The sequence below is a fragment of the Myotis daubentonii genome, chromosome 5, assembly GCF_963259705.1.
Source record: "Myotis daubentonii chromosome 5, mMyoDau2.1, whole genome shotgun sequence".
Classification (NCBI taxonomy): Eukaryota; Metazoa; Chordata; class Mammalia; order Chiroptera; family Vespertilionidae; genus Myotis; species Myotis daubentonii.
The window spans coordinates 87,337,040-87,352,399 of NC_081844.1; the positions used below are offsets into that span (position 1 = coordinate 87,337,040).

Below are 15,360 nucleotides of genomic sequence, written 5' to 3' on the forward strand. Positions count from 1 at the left end.
GACAAGGAGTGTGTGTGTGTGTGTGTGTGTGTGTGTGTGTGTGTGTGTGTGTGCGCGCGCGTGTGGCGGGGGAGGGGAGTCAGCTTCTGGGCCCCGCTCAGTCCGGGCTACCCTTATCCTTCTGTCTGGGCAGTGCGAGTTGGGACAGGAGGGAGAGGTTTGGGACTTTGGAGGGGAAAAAAGTCCACGAAGAAGAAGAAAGAATCCGGAAGATCGGCCGGGCAGGATCCGGGCGGGGCGGGGCAGGCCGGGAGCGGCCCGGCCGGGCTGGGGTATAAATGCCGAGGCGGGCGCAGAGAGGCGCACGGAGAGCTGCAGCCTGGCCTTGCCTCCGGGGCGGCCCCGGCGAGTCCCGGCGCGTGAGCACGCCTGCGCGCTCCCGGGCCCTTCCTGGCAGGCGGCTTGTAAGATGAGTGAAGAAGCAGGTGGGGGAGAGGGGAGGCAGCGAGCGAGAGGGCGAGGGGAGCGCGGGTGCTGAGCGGCGCTCACTTGGAGCGCGGCGAGCGAGCGAGAGGAGCCCGATCCATGTCCCTCGCTGCCTCCCTGCTAGGCGCGCGAAGATGATGGCCATGAACACCAAGCAGCCTTTCGGCATGCACCCGGTGCTTCAAGAACCCAAATTCTCCAGCCTGCACTCCGGCTCCGAGGCCATGCGCCGAGTCTGTCTCCCAGCCCCGCAGGTACGTAGTGGAGCATAATTACCGCTCCAAGGCACATTTTTTGACAGGCACTCGCTTCATGTTTTTTTCATGTCGCCCAGAACAATCGCCGCTGTCTGAACCCCTCGCTTGTCTCCCCCGCGCTTTCTCCCGGCGCGCTCTCTCTCATTCATGTCTCTGATCCGCACGTCTGTTCCAGCAGAGCCTCTGTCTCCGTATTAATTTTTATGACCTGGGCTTTGAGGAGAGGCCTCTCGGTTGCTTGAAAATGTGTTTTAATCCTGAGTTGACAGTATTCCCCACTGACCGTGCTGTGCGCCTTCTCGCTTGCAGCTGCAGGGTAATATATTTGGAAGCTTTGATGAGAGCCTGCTGGCACGCGCCGAAGCTCTGGCGGCGGTGGATATCGTCTCCCACGGCAAGAACCATCCGTTCAAGCCCGACGCCACCTACCATACCATGAGTAGCGTGCCCTGCACGTCCACTTCGTCCACCGTGCCCATCTCCCACCCGGCCGCGCTCACCTCGCACCCGCACCACGCGGTGCACCAGGGCCTAGAGGGCGACCTGCTAGAGCACATCTCGCCCACGCTGAGCGTCAGCGGCTTGGGCGCCCCCGAGCACTCGGTGATGCCGGCGCAGATCCACCCGCACCACCTGGGCGCCATGGGCCACCTGCACCAGGCCATGGGCATGAGTCACCCACACGCCGTGGCGCCTCACAGCGCTATGCCCGCATGCCTCAGCGACGTGGAGTCGGACCCACGAGAGCTGGAGGCTTTCGCCGAGCGCTTCAAGCAGCGGCGCATCAAGCTGGGGGTGACCCAGGCGGACGTGGGCGCGGCGCTGGCCAACCTCAAGATCCCGGGCGTCGGCTCGCTCAGCCAGAGCACCATCTGCAGGTTCGAGTCTCTCACTCTCTCGCACAACAACATGATCGCGCTCAAGCCGGTGCTCCAGGCGTGGCTGGAGGAAGCCGAGGCCGCCTACCGAGAGAAGAACAGCAAGCCCGAGCTCTTCAACGGCAGCGAGCGGAAGCGCAAACGCACGTCCATCGCGGCGCCGGAGAAGCGCTCGCTCGAGGCCTACTTCGCCATCCAGCCTCGGCCCTCATCTGAGAAGATCGCGGCCATCGCGGAGAAACTGGACCTTAAAAAGAACGTGGTGAGGGTCTGGTTCTGCAACCAGAGACAGAAACAGAAACGAATGAAGTACTCGGCTGTCCACTGACTGCGGCGGGGCTCAGCCTCTGGGGGCCGGGAAAGCTGTGTCCGTCCCGGGGGGGACGGTAACGGGGGACTCCAAGACGTCTTCTGGCAGGTCAGGCTCTCTTCACCGAAGCCACAGACTTTCCCCTTTATCCCACCCGGTTGTCTCCCGGCCTTCTCTTTCTCTTTTTCCCATTCTATTCCCACCAGAAAAGTTTTGGCACCCAGGAAAAATTCACGAAGGGCCAGCCTGGAGGGACTTGTGCTGTCCGTGGTGCTGAAAACCTCCCTTGCGCCCTGGACTGCGCGACTTCAGGGTAGGAGCCCAAACGCAGGGGTTAGTGAATTGGACCGACCACACGACTCTGCGGTGAAGGGGCCACATTGCTAAGCTCGACTAGGGATGGGAAGGAAGCGATAAATAATAATACAAAGTCAAACTGGGGCACGAAGATGTACTGGAGATTTATTTAGATTATATGAAATCATGTATGTTTCCAAAGGATAGCCTTATACTACTCCCTTCCCCACCTAAATTTTATCGATCTCATTCTTTGATTTGCTGTAAGTTCTCTAAGGTAGCATGGATTAGTTCAGGGAAATTGTGAGGGGAGTTGCCGGGCTCTGAGTGGTTCTCCATGTAGGTCCTACTCCAGAAAAGGGCTGGGGTGGCTTGGCTATTTGCAAGCAGCAGTGGACACCTGCGTTGATCTATCCTCTACTATCCGCTGGTAATTACCACCTGCTGGAGAGCCAGGGGTGGGTAGGGTTCCGGACTGACGGATAACGTTGGACCCCAGCTCGCTAATCCAGCCAGACTCCCAGTGCACTGTAGAGGCGGCTGCTCGAAAGTAATTGTAACTTCTCCGAGTCATATGCAAGTCCTTCCAACACGTCTAACCTCGTCACCCTTTCATTGTTGTTATTGTTAGCATCTTTGTTTCCCATTATTTATTTAACGTCGCTTCTTTTCATCCCCCTTATATGAGTGCCTCTCGGTGGAGATTCACTTATAATTTTGGGTGGAAAGAGGGGTCAGACCGCCGGCCTGGATCCTTCTCACTTCACTCTCTCTAGCCCCATCACATTTTATCTTTCGTTGCTTCATGTAATTTGCGTGTTGCTGTGTGGTCTTTGGTTTCGTTCTCCGAACAGATACAAATAAAATATTAAGTTTTCTCCACTCTTTACCCCTTCAATTAACTTCTAAAATAAATGCTTTATTTTTCAACCCGAATCGCAGTGCTTTTCTTTCTCAGAGGCTAAGGAGTTTTGGAAAGGATTTAAAAGTGAGAGCCCAGAAGGGCTGGCTGTCACTTCCTGGAAGGCCAGTCTCATGCCATCTCCTCTCCTTCCCCTCTTCCTTGGCAGCCTCATCCTTTCACCTGCCTCCTCCTGGGAGATCCCCACAACGCTGGTGGTGCCCAGACTTCAGTGTTTCAAGTCACTTCCCTCCACCCGTCCCCCCACGCGCCCACCCATCAGCCTCTGTTTGCTCAACTTGACTGGCTGACAAATGTTGAAGTCTAACGGCTGCATGAGCCCCCAATGCCTCCACTTATTGGCTGAACGACCAGAAAGCCAGTCTCTTAACTTCTCTGAGCCCCTGTTGTTCGTATGCTGGAAGAAGATGCGAATATTGTCGGGACTAAGGTTGTTTATTTAAGGCGCCTGGTAGTGGTTGGTGCTTAATAGGAAGCATTATTATTTTAATACATTCAAACAGCCATCGGGGAAGGAGGGGATGGATACACAGAGGGAGGAAAATGTTCTTTGCTAGAACAGAGTCCGTTGGGGCCCCTTGGTGGTCTCTTCAGGAATTCATTTGGAATTGTCCCCCAAGAGGTTTCTCATTCTAATGTCTCTCTCGGCTTCCCTGTGGGGCGTTAAATGAGAAGATGTCTGCGGCAAAGTTCCTAAGGTAGTGCCCTGTACACAGTAGGCGGTCAACAGATGCTAGTTCCGTTCGCTCTCGTCCACTCCCTCTAAAAGGGGAAGAAACCTTTTTATTTGTGAGTCACTTCATGATTTAAAAATTCATGCTCCAAGTCCAGGAGTCGTCTGCTCATTTCTCCACTGTATCTTTAAAGAGCTCTGGGTCATCAGACCTCCAGCCCGAAATTCGGAGCCGAGCAGGTCGCCCCTCCGCGCGGTGCGGTGCCCGTCTCCCACCACCACCACCACCACCACCACCACCACCACCACCACCACTGCGAAAGCAAACCTGAGGATCGCCCTCAGCCCCCAGGCCTCAGCCCCTCGCCCCCGCCTTGTGTAACAGCCCCAGCGATTCCTCCACCTCCCTCTCCATCGGGTGTCCTTTAATAATAAATGCCCTTATGCCATTACATTATATTGTGGGTTTTGAAAATTTAAAATACGGCTGATGCAATATTAATTGCCTATAGTGGTATAAAACACAGGGCCGGAGCCCAGCCGGGCCGCAGAGGAGGCGGCCGGGAGCGTCCCGCGCCGACGCGAAGCGCTGCAGACAGACGCGCCTTTGCGGGCGGCGAGGTTTCCTGCAGGTAAGAGCCGTAGGCTTTTCTGGCCCCGGGAAAGAACCGGATATCCGCCTCCATCTCCTATTCTAAAAGTTCCCTGCTGTAATTTATTGAGTTTTTCTTTTAAATTAATAACCTCTAAAGTTTAGGGGACTTTTTTGGAGAGGGTGGGGTGAGTCGCCTGAGCGCAGGATCTGCGTCAGTACCGGCCCGGCTGGGTTACGAGCGGGACCTGCGCGTTTCCTGGTCCAGTCCAGGCGCCTGCGACTGCCGGCTCGCACCAGTATTTTGACCAGTTTCTACGGGGGAAGGTGTGTGTGTGCGGGGGGGAGGGGAGGGGGTAGGGGGGTGCGGGGGGGGGTGCTGTGGCCGGGCCAGGACGCACTCCACCCTCTCCCACCCCGCAGTGCGCCCGCCCGGCGCCGCTGCCTCTCTGCTTGGACTCGCTCAGGAAGCAACGGGAGCTGTGGTTTCTCCGGAATTGTGCAGTCGCCTTTGCCACTCGTCTGTTGGACGCACACACCTCTCGCGGCTGGTGGAGGAGGTGGGGGGTACTAGCCGGTTTGGGGTTTACATAGGCCTGGCGTGCATCCTGGTGGGCCATTTCCTACCGTGTGACCTTGGGCAAGTCTGGCCACCTCTCTAAGCCTCTGCTGATGGCTGGAAAACCTCACAAAAACTATATTGTCATTGAAAAGCCACCTAGAGCAGATGTTCTTTTCCCAAATTCTGCAAACTTGCAACACTCACTGGCCAAGGCCCAGAGGGGGCGTTTCTTTAAACTGCACCAAGAGAAGGCGAGGCCCTTACTCAGGGCTGTGTATATGGAAGCTGCATTGTGCCTGTCAAGGTGGGACTTTGAAAGTCATCTGTGGGCCAGGGGGAAGGCTTCGGGAGTCTGAGCCATGTGACCTCTGCCCAGCAGCTTCCTCTCTGAGTGCCTAAGGTAGTGTCAGTTTTGTAGTTTCAAGCCCAGCCGCCAGCTCAAGGCCTGGGCCAGAGTGGCAGACAACAGATCAATAGATATCTGTTGAGTGAATGACTGAAAAATGAAAGGATCCCTTCCAACTTCATACTCTCTAGTTCCAGGGAGTGTAGGGGAGAACGGAGACCATCAAGAACAGACAAGTATCCCTGGGGGTTGGGTCAGGGTCTACCTGGCGGTCTGCATCTCAAGCTTCCATCCTAAGGTAGCCAGTTTCCTTCCTGTTTACATCAGAAGAGGCCTTGCCTCACTCTGGTGCTCATGGGTACAGAGGAGGTGCTGTGTGACGGGGCCCTTTGGTACCCAGAGAAAGAATCAGGGGGGAGGATCAGCGGGTGACCTCTCCCTGCTGAGTGTGCCTGATTTTCTCATGACCCTGCGTTGCCTGAGCTCTTTTCCTTTCCTGTGGAGATGGGAACAACTCCGGGTCTGGCGCAGACCCACCTGGGGTGGAGCACCTACTTCCTCTCCTACTTGTCAGTGACTCTACCGCTCTGAGCCTCAGGACCCTCATCTGTAACATTGGCACAGACTCTAACTTTCAGGAGTCACATAAGCCCAGGGCCTGACACATAGTAGGCACGAATGGATACGTGGTCTCTTTAAAACATTATTTATGCTCGGAAAAAGAAAGATGTAGTGTTGTAGGGGCAGATTCAGGGCCTGGAGTGGTCAACACGCTCTCCCTCTGTGAGCCACAGTCCGTTCATCTTTGGAGGACGGTAGCAGTGCCCTCCCGCTCAGGACGTGGCTGTCAGGAGCAAGCCGCACAGCATGAGAGAGATCTCTCTGCGCACTGTGTCCCACCTAGGCAAGGGCCGGTGAAGTCGCTCTCCAGGAGTCCATGGTGCGAAGACACGGTGCCTCGGAGAAGCCGGCCGGCTCGGGAGCTGTTCTCCCCTGCAGAACCCTGGAGAGCCGCGGGCATCTCTCCGCGCAGCCTCCTTCCCGGGGGGCGGGGCTCCTGGGCCGAGGAGGCGCGAGGGATGGGGTCTCCCGCCGTCGTTCTTCCCCGCCCAGCTCCCACCTTGGGCTCCAGCGCCAGAACGCGTCCGTCCGCAGGAGGGCAGAGCGTCTAAAAGTCCATCTTTCTTACCGAAGGAGAGGCCGAGGCCCAGAGAAGGCGGCTCCGTCTACCTAAATGTGCTCCCCCAGGCACGCTACCACACCACAGCGCTTTACCTCTTTCTCAGTCCTTCTTTCTCCCCATAGCACCCTCTTTACTTATGGATCAGTAAATGCCCTCAGGGCGAGCCGGTACCCCGTCTGCCCAGCCCCCCTGCGCCCTGAACCCAGCCCAGGGCCTCGCGGAGTGAGCCTCCACAAATGTCTGTTGCATAAACGAATACTAATGATGTAAGCTATATATTGAGGGCTTCCTGTGTGGCAGGTACTGTTCCGAGCACTGTGTGTGCATTAATTTATTCATCATTAAACAACATTGTGGGTAGCTGCCATCTTATTTTTATTTTTCAATTATAGTTGGTTACAACTTAGTGATTAGACATTTATATAACCCACGAAGAGATCATCCGGTGAGCGTGATGAGGAGGGACCATTTCAAACCCCACTTCGCAGATGAGAACTTGGAGGCACAGTGCTGATGTAAGTTGTCCCGTCAAGCAGGGAACTCGGAAATTGGGTGGACAGATCTGGCACACTTTCTTCGCCTTCCCCTTCCCCAAGTGAGACCCAAGTCTGACAGCGGCAGGGCTAGGGGGCCGCCTGAGGTGGGGGCGCAGCAGGCGCGTGGGCTGTGGCTGGAGAAGCCGCGGGAGCAGGAGCCGATCTCGCTGGGTTTCGGGAGCTGCACTCGGGCGCCGTCTCCGCGGGCCTCCCCTTCGCCTTCCGTGCCGCCTCTCAGGCCTCGGCCTGCCTGTGTCTGTCTGTCTGTCTCCCTCGCAACCCGCTCTTAGCTTCTCTCCAACCTCGCAGGCGCGCAACTCTGACCCCCAAGCGCAGGAAGGGGGTGCAGAGAGCCCCCGGCCCCTCTTTCTTTCGCGAAGCTGCTGGAGCCCCCGCGGCTACCCCGCCCCGCGCGCAGACGGAGCCGGCGAGGACCCCGGCGGACGAATTAGTCTCCTCTTCGATCGCTCTTTTCCGATCAGGTCAGGCTTCCCTCCGCCCCGCCCGACGGCGCTTCCGCGCGCGCCAGGCTCCCGGGGCTCCCCTGCGGGGCCTGGGTCCGCCGGGCTCCCCGACCCCGCCGCCACCAGGCGCCTGCGGAGGGCGCTTCCTGCCGGCTGCGCTCGGACTGGGGAGCCCCGGACTTCGGGCGGAGAGAGGGATGGGCGGCCTGGCCCGGGCTCTTCCCGAGTCCTCCCCATCCGTCGCTCCCCGTCGCCGGCGCGCGGAGTACTTGTCTCCCCAAAATGTCAGTTCCCTGCCCCTGTCCAGCCCCGCACTGGAGGCAAACTTACTGGCACTGAAACAGCTCTCTCTCTCTCTCTCTCTCTCTCTCTCTCTCTCGCTCTCGCTCTCTCTCTCTCGTTTTAGTTTTAGTGTTTATCCTGGGAAAATCAGACTTTTTTTGGGACTTCTTTATATATGTTTAGAACTTAATACTGTTTTCATTTTGAATTACTGGCGAGGGAGAACCACATTGTTTCAAGAGGTCTCTGGCAGAATTCCACGCTCAATCCCAATTTCTCTCTTTCCTCGGCTCCTCGGCTCGCTTCCCCTCCCCCCGCATCTCTCTCTCTCTCTCTCTCTCTCTCTCTCTCTCTCTCTCTCTCTCACACACACACACACACACACACACACACACACACACACACTCATACACTCACACACCCCAGCGCAGCTCCAGAACCCAGCATCCTGGCCTGCGACAGAGCCTCCCAGGCCCGGGGCTTGCCGGGCGGCTCACCTCTTGGCCGATAGAGTTAATGTCCAGCCCTCATAAATCAAGACCATAAAAAGCTTACTTTCATATGCACTCAATTTCTACCAAACCTAAACTAATTGCATAAATTCCTTTAGGCCACTCAGAGCTGCTCTCGGGGCTGGGATCTGATCAATTAGTCATTAGGCACTCCATTAGCTGGGGTTTAAGCTGCCTCATATAAATGTCTCCTGTCAATTTGCTTGTAATTGAATGAATAAAAAAGGGTACAATTATTAGCACAGAGGATCAAAATGAGGAGAGGTCCGTTTTATTGAAATGGTCTAAAAATGTCTTGATCTAATAATAATAAGAAGAACAACAATAATTAGAAGGCATTTGGACACCAGTCACAGGAAGGGTCCTGTCCATGGGAAGGACAGCTCCGGCCTGAGACACAGCAACCTGTGTGGACCTACATAGGCTCTGCCACAGTTTCTGCCACCTTGGGCCTTGGTGTCTTACCTGTAAGACAAGTTGGTTAAAGAGAATTTTCTTTTCTTTAAATCAGTTTTATGTTTTGTCAAAGTAATTCATACATATAGTTAAAAATTGAATACAAAAGGGCCACTTGACCAACCCCCACCCTCAGTCCCTTTTAACTGTTTCTTATACAAGTTAATTACATCTAAATAACATATTTTTGATACTATTTCTCTCCTTTTAAAAAAAACTTTAAATTTTATTTTTCAACTACAGTTTACATTCAATATTATTTGTATTAGTTGTATTGTATACCTGAATACAGCATATTGTTTTTCTCTTTTTAAAGTTCAGGGTTTGTTTCTTAATATTTTGATTAAATAATACATGATTGAAATTCAAAAGAACTAGATGATTTGCAGTGAAACATCTTTCTCACATCCTTGATTCAAGTTACCCAGTTTCCATTATCGAAGGCAGATAAATATCAATTTCTTGTGTATGCTTCAGAGATAGTATATTGGTTATCATTTTTTGATTTGTCATTTATAGTCGTTGTGCATTAACTTCTTGCTCTGATATCAGAAAACTAGAGACATAATCATCTTGAATAATCTTCTCACACCAAGAATCCCAGGAATATTTGTATAAATTCAATGATATAAGAATATAAATTGAATGGACAGTTGAAAACTCTGATTCATTTTTTTTAACCAAAAATTAATTTGGAGGTGCATACAGCATAATGTATAAAAACTTCCTACTCATAAACATATAGGTTCATTTGAGTTCTATCCTTCCAGATAGAATTTAAAGCAGCCTATTTGTCATTACCATGGAATCAGACACTATACTTCTAAAGGAGCTACCTTTATGTATTGGATACTTCAGCCCCTGTAGCACTTGGTTTTATTAGGTTCTATTAAAAATCTACATTCACTCTTTGACTTACTCTAAGTGAGCCCATTTTTCCAGTAAGATGAGTTTTTCTTGGTGTACATAGCTATGGTGGGGCTGCAGATAACATTCCACCCAGGGTGGGGTTTTGAACACCAGTTACTCCGGCTAAGTTCCCACATGTGAGGGAGCTGAGAGCCTCGGAGTGTAAATTCTATCTCTGACAGAGGCTCAAGGTGGTGATCCTGGTTGATTGCTGTGAGATGTACAGGGAGGCGTTGTTCCAGGGGTGGGATTGATTTGTCTTGAGTGCTGCACACTCTCTCAATGAATTCCTTTTGTAGTGAAAGCATGGATTGGAAGAGAGTTAACAGGGAAAATTGGAATCATCTCTGGTCAGCATGCAGAGCACAGGCCGCGTATGGTGCAGCGGCAAAGGAAGAGATCTGAGTTCCAGGCCTCACTGTGTTCTGTGACTTTGGCAACTCTGTTCATCTTCATTGCCTCAGTCCCCCAACTCCAAGTTGAGGAAATTAGATAGTAATTCGATTTTGGTGAGGATTCACGGACTCCCTTGAGGACCCAAGGAAACTGTTTTCCTAATCCAGAAAAAAAATTGCACATCTGTATGTTCAATTTTTTTTGCTAACTTCTTGAAGTTTAATCGTAGATCCCCTGGGTTCAAACCCTGAGTTTATAGGTCCCAGGTTAAGAGCTGCTGGACTAGGTCATCTAAAGGCTATTTATTCTTCATGTGACTGTATGAATTTTTGGCCCAATGCCTATAAGCACTGAAACCAGTTAGCAAACTGGGGAGAACTTTACTGAAGGCAAAAATAAAAACTTGAGCCAGTTGTCAATAACAATTTCAAATAGCTTTGGCAAAATTATTTTTCAGATCAATAGTTTCCCAAGAGACAGTGTGGTCAAAATCTAGTTGTTTTTCTTTGGTTTTGGTTGTTGTTTTTTAATCAGTCTGCCAAAAACTAGAATTGAGATTTTGAGCTGGGCCCTTCCCTGTTCTGGCCCCCTCCTTTCTTATTAGTAAAATGAGAGGGTTGGGCCAGATGATTTCTGAAGGTGCCAGCTGTGACATTATGTGAGCTTATGTATTGGCATCGGCATATCTTACATTTGATATTTTGGGAGCTTGTTTTTTGTTTCTATTTTGTTTTCAAACAGATAGTTGTGTAATCAAAGTAGATCTGGGAGAAGGGGCTGCCAAATGTGGTGTCTCCTGAGTTCCCAGCATTGATGATTCTAAAACCATGTGGCAGAAACACAACCCCACCTCCTAATGAAAAAATAAAAACACCGACAGTTTGTAAGTAAAAAAAAAAAAAAAAAAAAAAAAGGCAGGGTGGGTGTAGGAGACAGGATGAAACTAGAACATTTTGGCAGACCACATAGTCCTGGCTCAGCCACGCCAGTTCATCGGGCAGGTCTGGGGAACAAGCCTAGTGGGGTTCACTGTGGGCTGGGCAGGGGAGTACCCGGCACCCAAGGTGATCCCAGCTCTGGCTGGAATCCACAGATAAGAGAGTGCTGACCAGAACTCTTTTCTCTGCTCTCAGATCTTCATTTTTCTTTTCCTTTTCTGTTCAAATATATTTTTATTGATTTCAGAGAGGAAGGGAGCAGGGAGAGAGATTGAAACATCAATGATGAGAGAATCATTGATTGGCTGCCTTCCTCACGCCCCCTGCTAGGGATCAAGCCTGCAACCTCCAGGCATGTGCCCTTGACTGGAATCAAACCTGGGACCCTTCAGTCTGCAGGCCAATGCTCTATCCACAAAGCCAAACCAGCTAGGGCAGATCTTCATTTTTCTATCCTCTGACTTGTGAGCTCCCTCAGCCTTTGAGGCTGTGCATCCCTGGTCACGTTGCTTAGGTAGAATGATTAGAAGATGAACCATTTTCAGGTCTTCTGCCTCCAACTTCCCAGAGTTTCTCTTGTCTGTTCTTTAGTCTCTTTCCCCCCGCCCCCCATTTTTATTAAGATATAATTGACATATAAACTGTATTAGTTTAAGCTATATAACAATGATTTGATACATGTATATATGGCAAAATGATTATCACAGTAAGATTAGTTAACATTCATACATAGTCCCAATTATTTTCTTGTGGTGAGAACTTCTAAGATCTCCTCTCATCAACTTTCAGCTATACAATATAGTATTGTTAACTATAGTCACCATGCTATACCCCCAGTACATTACACCCCCAAGACTTACTTATCTTTTAACTGGAAGTTTGTACCTTTTGACGGTCCTAACCTAATCCCCCTGTTCTGTACTTTTTACTTCTTGATATTTTCACTGATACTGTTTTACTATTGCTTATGGCTTCATATAGGAGGCCCTATCTAGTCTACTTATTTTATTAGGTCATTGAGAGGAAGACCTGTATTTGACTGTCACAGTAAGGGTTTTCCATCACAAGGAAGAGTTTTAATAATGTGAAGGGAGAAGTGTTCTTAGAGATCCTCTGGCTGAAGAATATGGAGTTGTATTTCTAGGGGCTCAGGAATTCATATTTTTATAATCTCTCCATGTGACTCTGATATCTAGCCCAGATTTAGGAGATGTTTCTTACGCTCCCCCCGTGTTCCCCTCCCCCACCCCCTACCCAGGTAGGTGCTCCACACTGGGGTTTGGGTGGACAGCCTGAAACACAACATTTCTTTCAATCCTTATTTCATTAAAGGTGGTGTAAGTTTTGCATTCCATTCACAACACACCTGTGACTGTTTTGCCCTCCCCGACGTTGCTATGTTAGTTTACTTACCATGGAGGCGATGGTTGCAGCAGCCAGAACCTTTGGCTGCAACCATACCCTGCACACTGACGTGTGGTCCATAGAAACAAGCAGCCTAGTTTGGGAGTAAATTCTAGTGCAACCTCTTTATTGTTAGGGCAAAAACGAGACCTAAAGGTAATTTAATAAATAGTGGTAAATAACAGTAAAACAAGCAACATGACTATGATCACTTTAGTGTAGTAGGTGTTTAACAAATAATTGAAATTGAGTCTATGATGAGTTATTCTTGCTTATTATCCTCCTGAAATAACCTTCTCCCAAAGGTGAAGGAAGGTAAAGAGGGAATTTTAAGGTAAGGAGTGTTCCTATATTCAAACTGCTACCCCTTCTAAGATGTTTTACAAACCTAGGTGAAGTATATATATTATAATTCATACTAGAGGCCCGGTGCACAGATTTGTGCACCAGTGGGGTCCCTCAGCCTGGCCTTCGTCCTCTCATGATTTGTGACCTCTCGGGGGATGTCGGACTGCTGGTTTCGGCCCAATCCCCGCAGGCCAGCCTTCAGGCCAAAACCAGCAGTCCAACATCCCCTGGGGGATGTACTAGTGCGTGAAGCAGCAGGCATCCGGGGAGGAGCCTGAGCCTGGGCTGGGCCACGCTGCTCCTGCTCATCCCGGCCCCACTGTGCCTGCTGCAGGATGGTGCCCAGTCAGTCCCAGAAGAGGCTGTGAGCCATGTGTCTGGTGCCAGTCAGTCAGCTGAATGGTGCTCCCACTGTGGGAGTGCACTGACCACCAGGGGACAGCTCCTGCATTGAGCATCTGCCCCCTGGTGGTCAGTGCATGTCATAGTGACCAGTCTACTGGTCATTCAGTCATTTGGTTGCGTAGGCTTTTATATATAGAGAGATTTTATAAGTGAGGTATCAGGAAGGTTAAACATCTTGTCCAAGGTTACACAGCTAATAAATGATAGACCCAGTAGTTAAACCAGGATTGTCTGCTCCTAGAGCTGTATCCACTGCACTGTGCCATGCCTGTTCCTGCAGAAAAAATGGATGTATGTTTTTAGGGGTAAAATCTTTTATGTGAAAGAAGCCTCACTCTTGTTCTATGCGGCCCGAGAGGTATAACTAGATGGGAAATGAAAGTTACAGAGACAGAAAGGATTTCAGTTTTATACAGAAAAGAAGGCTCTGGCAGTCTACATGGTCCACAGAGTATGCTTTGCTAAGAGCCCTTGTGTTGGAGGATTTGAGCAGAGATTTTAGTGAGGGGATTTCAGCAGATCTGTGGTTGAAGGAGATGGCAACACCTGAGAGCTGGCGTTGCTGTAGATGGCTGCTGATTTCTAGATCCCTCCAGTGAAAAATATAAAGGAGCTATCTCATCCAAAAAGTTTACAACTTCCTTAAAGGGGCATGGGAAATAAATTCTATTTTAATATTTTTATCTTTGGATTTGCCTTTTGGAATACCAAGATATATACCTGAAACCAATAAAAAGGAAAACATTAGGTTCTGCTCCCTTATTAACTCAGTGTATTAGAAAAAGTGAGCAACACTCTGCTATCTATGGTGTTAGTGGAGGGGGTCATTGGAGACTCTGGGGGAAATGGGATGTCACTGGGGACTTGTTATTTAAAAATGGATTTGCAGAATAGGGGCTACACTGAGGGCCCAGACTGCCCTTTGCCTACTGGCACTGTACAAAAAAAACACAAAACACACACAAAAAAAACACAACAAAAAACTAAAACAAACTTCTTTTGCTTTGTTCCTTCAGTTCTTTCCCTCTCTGGCCCCTCTTCCCCTATCACAGTGTCAAAGTGCCTGAAAGGACTGGTTACTGTTTTTACGTTTTTCATTTGGACCCTTGAATGTTCCACAGGCAACAGTCTGTGTAGAAAACTCTAAGCCAGGGCTCACTGGCAGACTGAACATGTACTTTGAGTACTTGCAAAGCAAAGACACCCCAAAATAACAAAAAATGTTTTGGAAGACTTCAATATTTGGTATTGAAAAAAGCATCCTAAGCCCTGGCTGGGTAGCTCAGTTGATTAGAGTGTTGTCCTGATACACCAGGGTTGGAGTTCAGTCCCTGATCAGGGTTCTTTGGCATACAAGAATCAACCAATGAATATATAAATAAGTGGAAGAACAAATCTCTCTCTCTCTCTCTCTCTCTCTCTCTCTCTCTCTCTCTCTCTCTCTCTCCTCCCTCCCTCCCTCTAAAAAAAATTCTTTTTAACAAAAAGCCATCCTAGTAGTCAGTTTCAGACTTACGCTGGATTTCCTCCCAGATATTTTATGAAACAGTGTTTTTAATTTCATACAGGAGAAGGAGTAACACAAGGTATTCAGTGTTTAAAGCCTGTAAAGATTTTCATTTGACCCAATACAGAAGAAATACAATTATAAAAATAATTATGAATAGCCTAAACTTGGCTCATTTATTTATTTTCTATTCTCTAGCTCAGGTTGACTAAAAAACTGAAGAAAAATGGGGTCTCTTCTGTGTAGATGCCTGGCTTCATCAGAAATAGCTGAGGTCTAGAAATATAATGAGTTAATTCAACAAATATTTTGATGTGATTACTCTGTGACAGGTCCAGCAGAGAACTTGGGACTCAGCACCTGCTCCCATGGAGCTCAAATTGGGGACTAGTGACAATTTGTTTGTTAGCTGCTGACCAAGTTAACCTGACCTTGACCTTTCTGTAGTATTTGGGAGCTAGTCCCAATCTTTCTTAATGGCACTTAGCAATCTATATAACCTATAAATACTGTTCTGTTACTCCTCCCCTTCCCTGTCAGAGAGAAAAGCCATGGAAGCTGAAAAGAAGAGACAGACAATAACCTCCAAAGACCTGGGATTTAGCTTAACATCATTTGACACCAAGTTATGGAACTTGACTATCATTTTTTTTTTATACGACAGAAGGAAGTAACAGTCAACTGGAGAGGAAGGTGTGTGTTCCTGGCAACCATACAAGATCACTACACAGATGGAGCTACCCCTCCTGTCTCCCCG

General features: G+C 49.6%; 1 protein-coding gene across 1 annotated transcript; it reads left to right on the forward strand.

Moving 5' to 3' along the window:
- Positions 1-264: 264 nt before the first annotated feature.
- POU4F3 (POU class 4 homeobox 3) lies at positions 265-3,066 on the forward strand. Its single transcript, XM_059698778.1, has 2 exons — positions 265-680; positions 993-3,066. The coding sequence occupies exons 1-2, from the start codon at positions 561-563 to the stop codon at positions 1,887-1,889; spliced, it is 1,017 nt and encodes a 338-aa protein (XP_059554761.1). The 5' UTR covers positions 265-560; the 3' UTR covers positions 1,890-3,066.
- Positions 3,067-15,360: the final 12,294 nt, after the last annotated feature.

Excerpts from the sequence above, each read along its gene's own strand:
- POU4F3 (XM_059698778.1), top strand. The coding sequence starts at position 561 with ATGATGGCCATGAACACCAAGCAGCCTTTCGGCATGCACCCGGTGCTT. Across the intron at positions 681-992 it reads TCTGTCTCCCAGCCCCGCAG|CTGCAGGGTAATATATTTGG; the intron begins GTACGTAGTGGA and ends TCTCGCTTGCAG.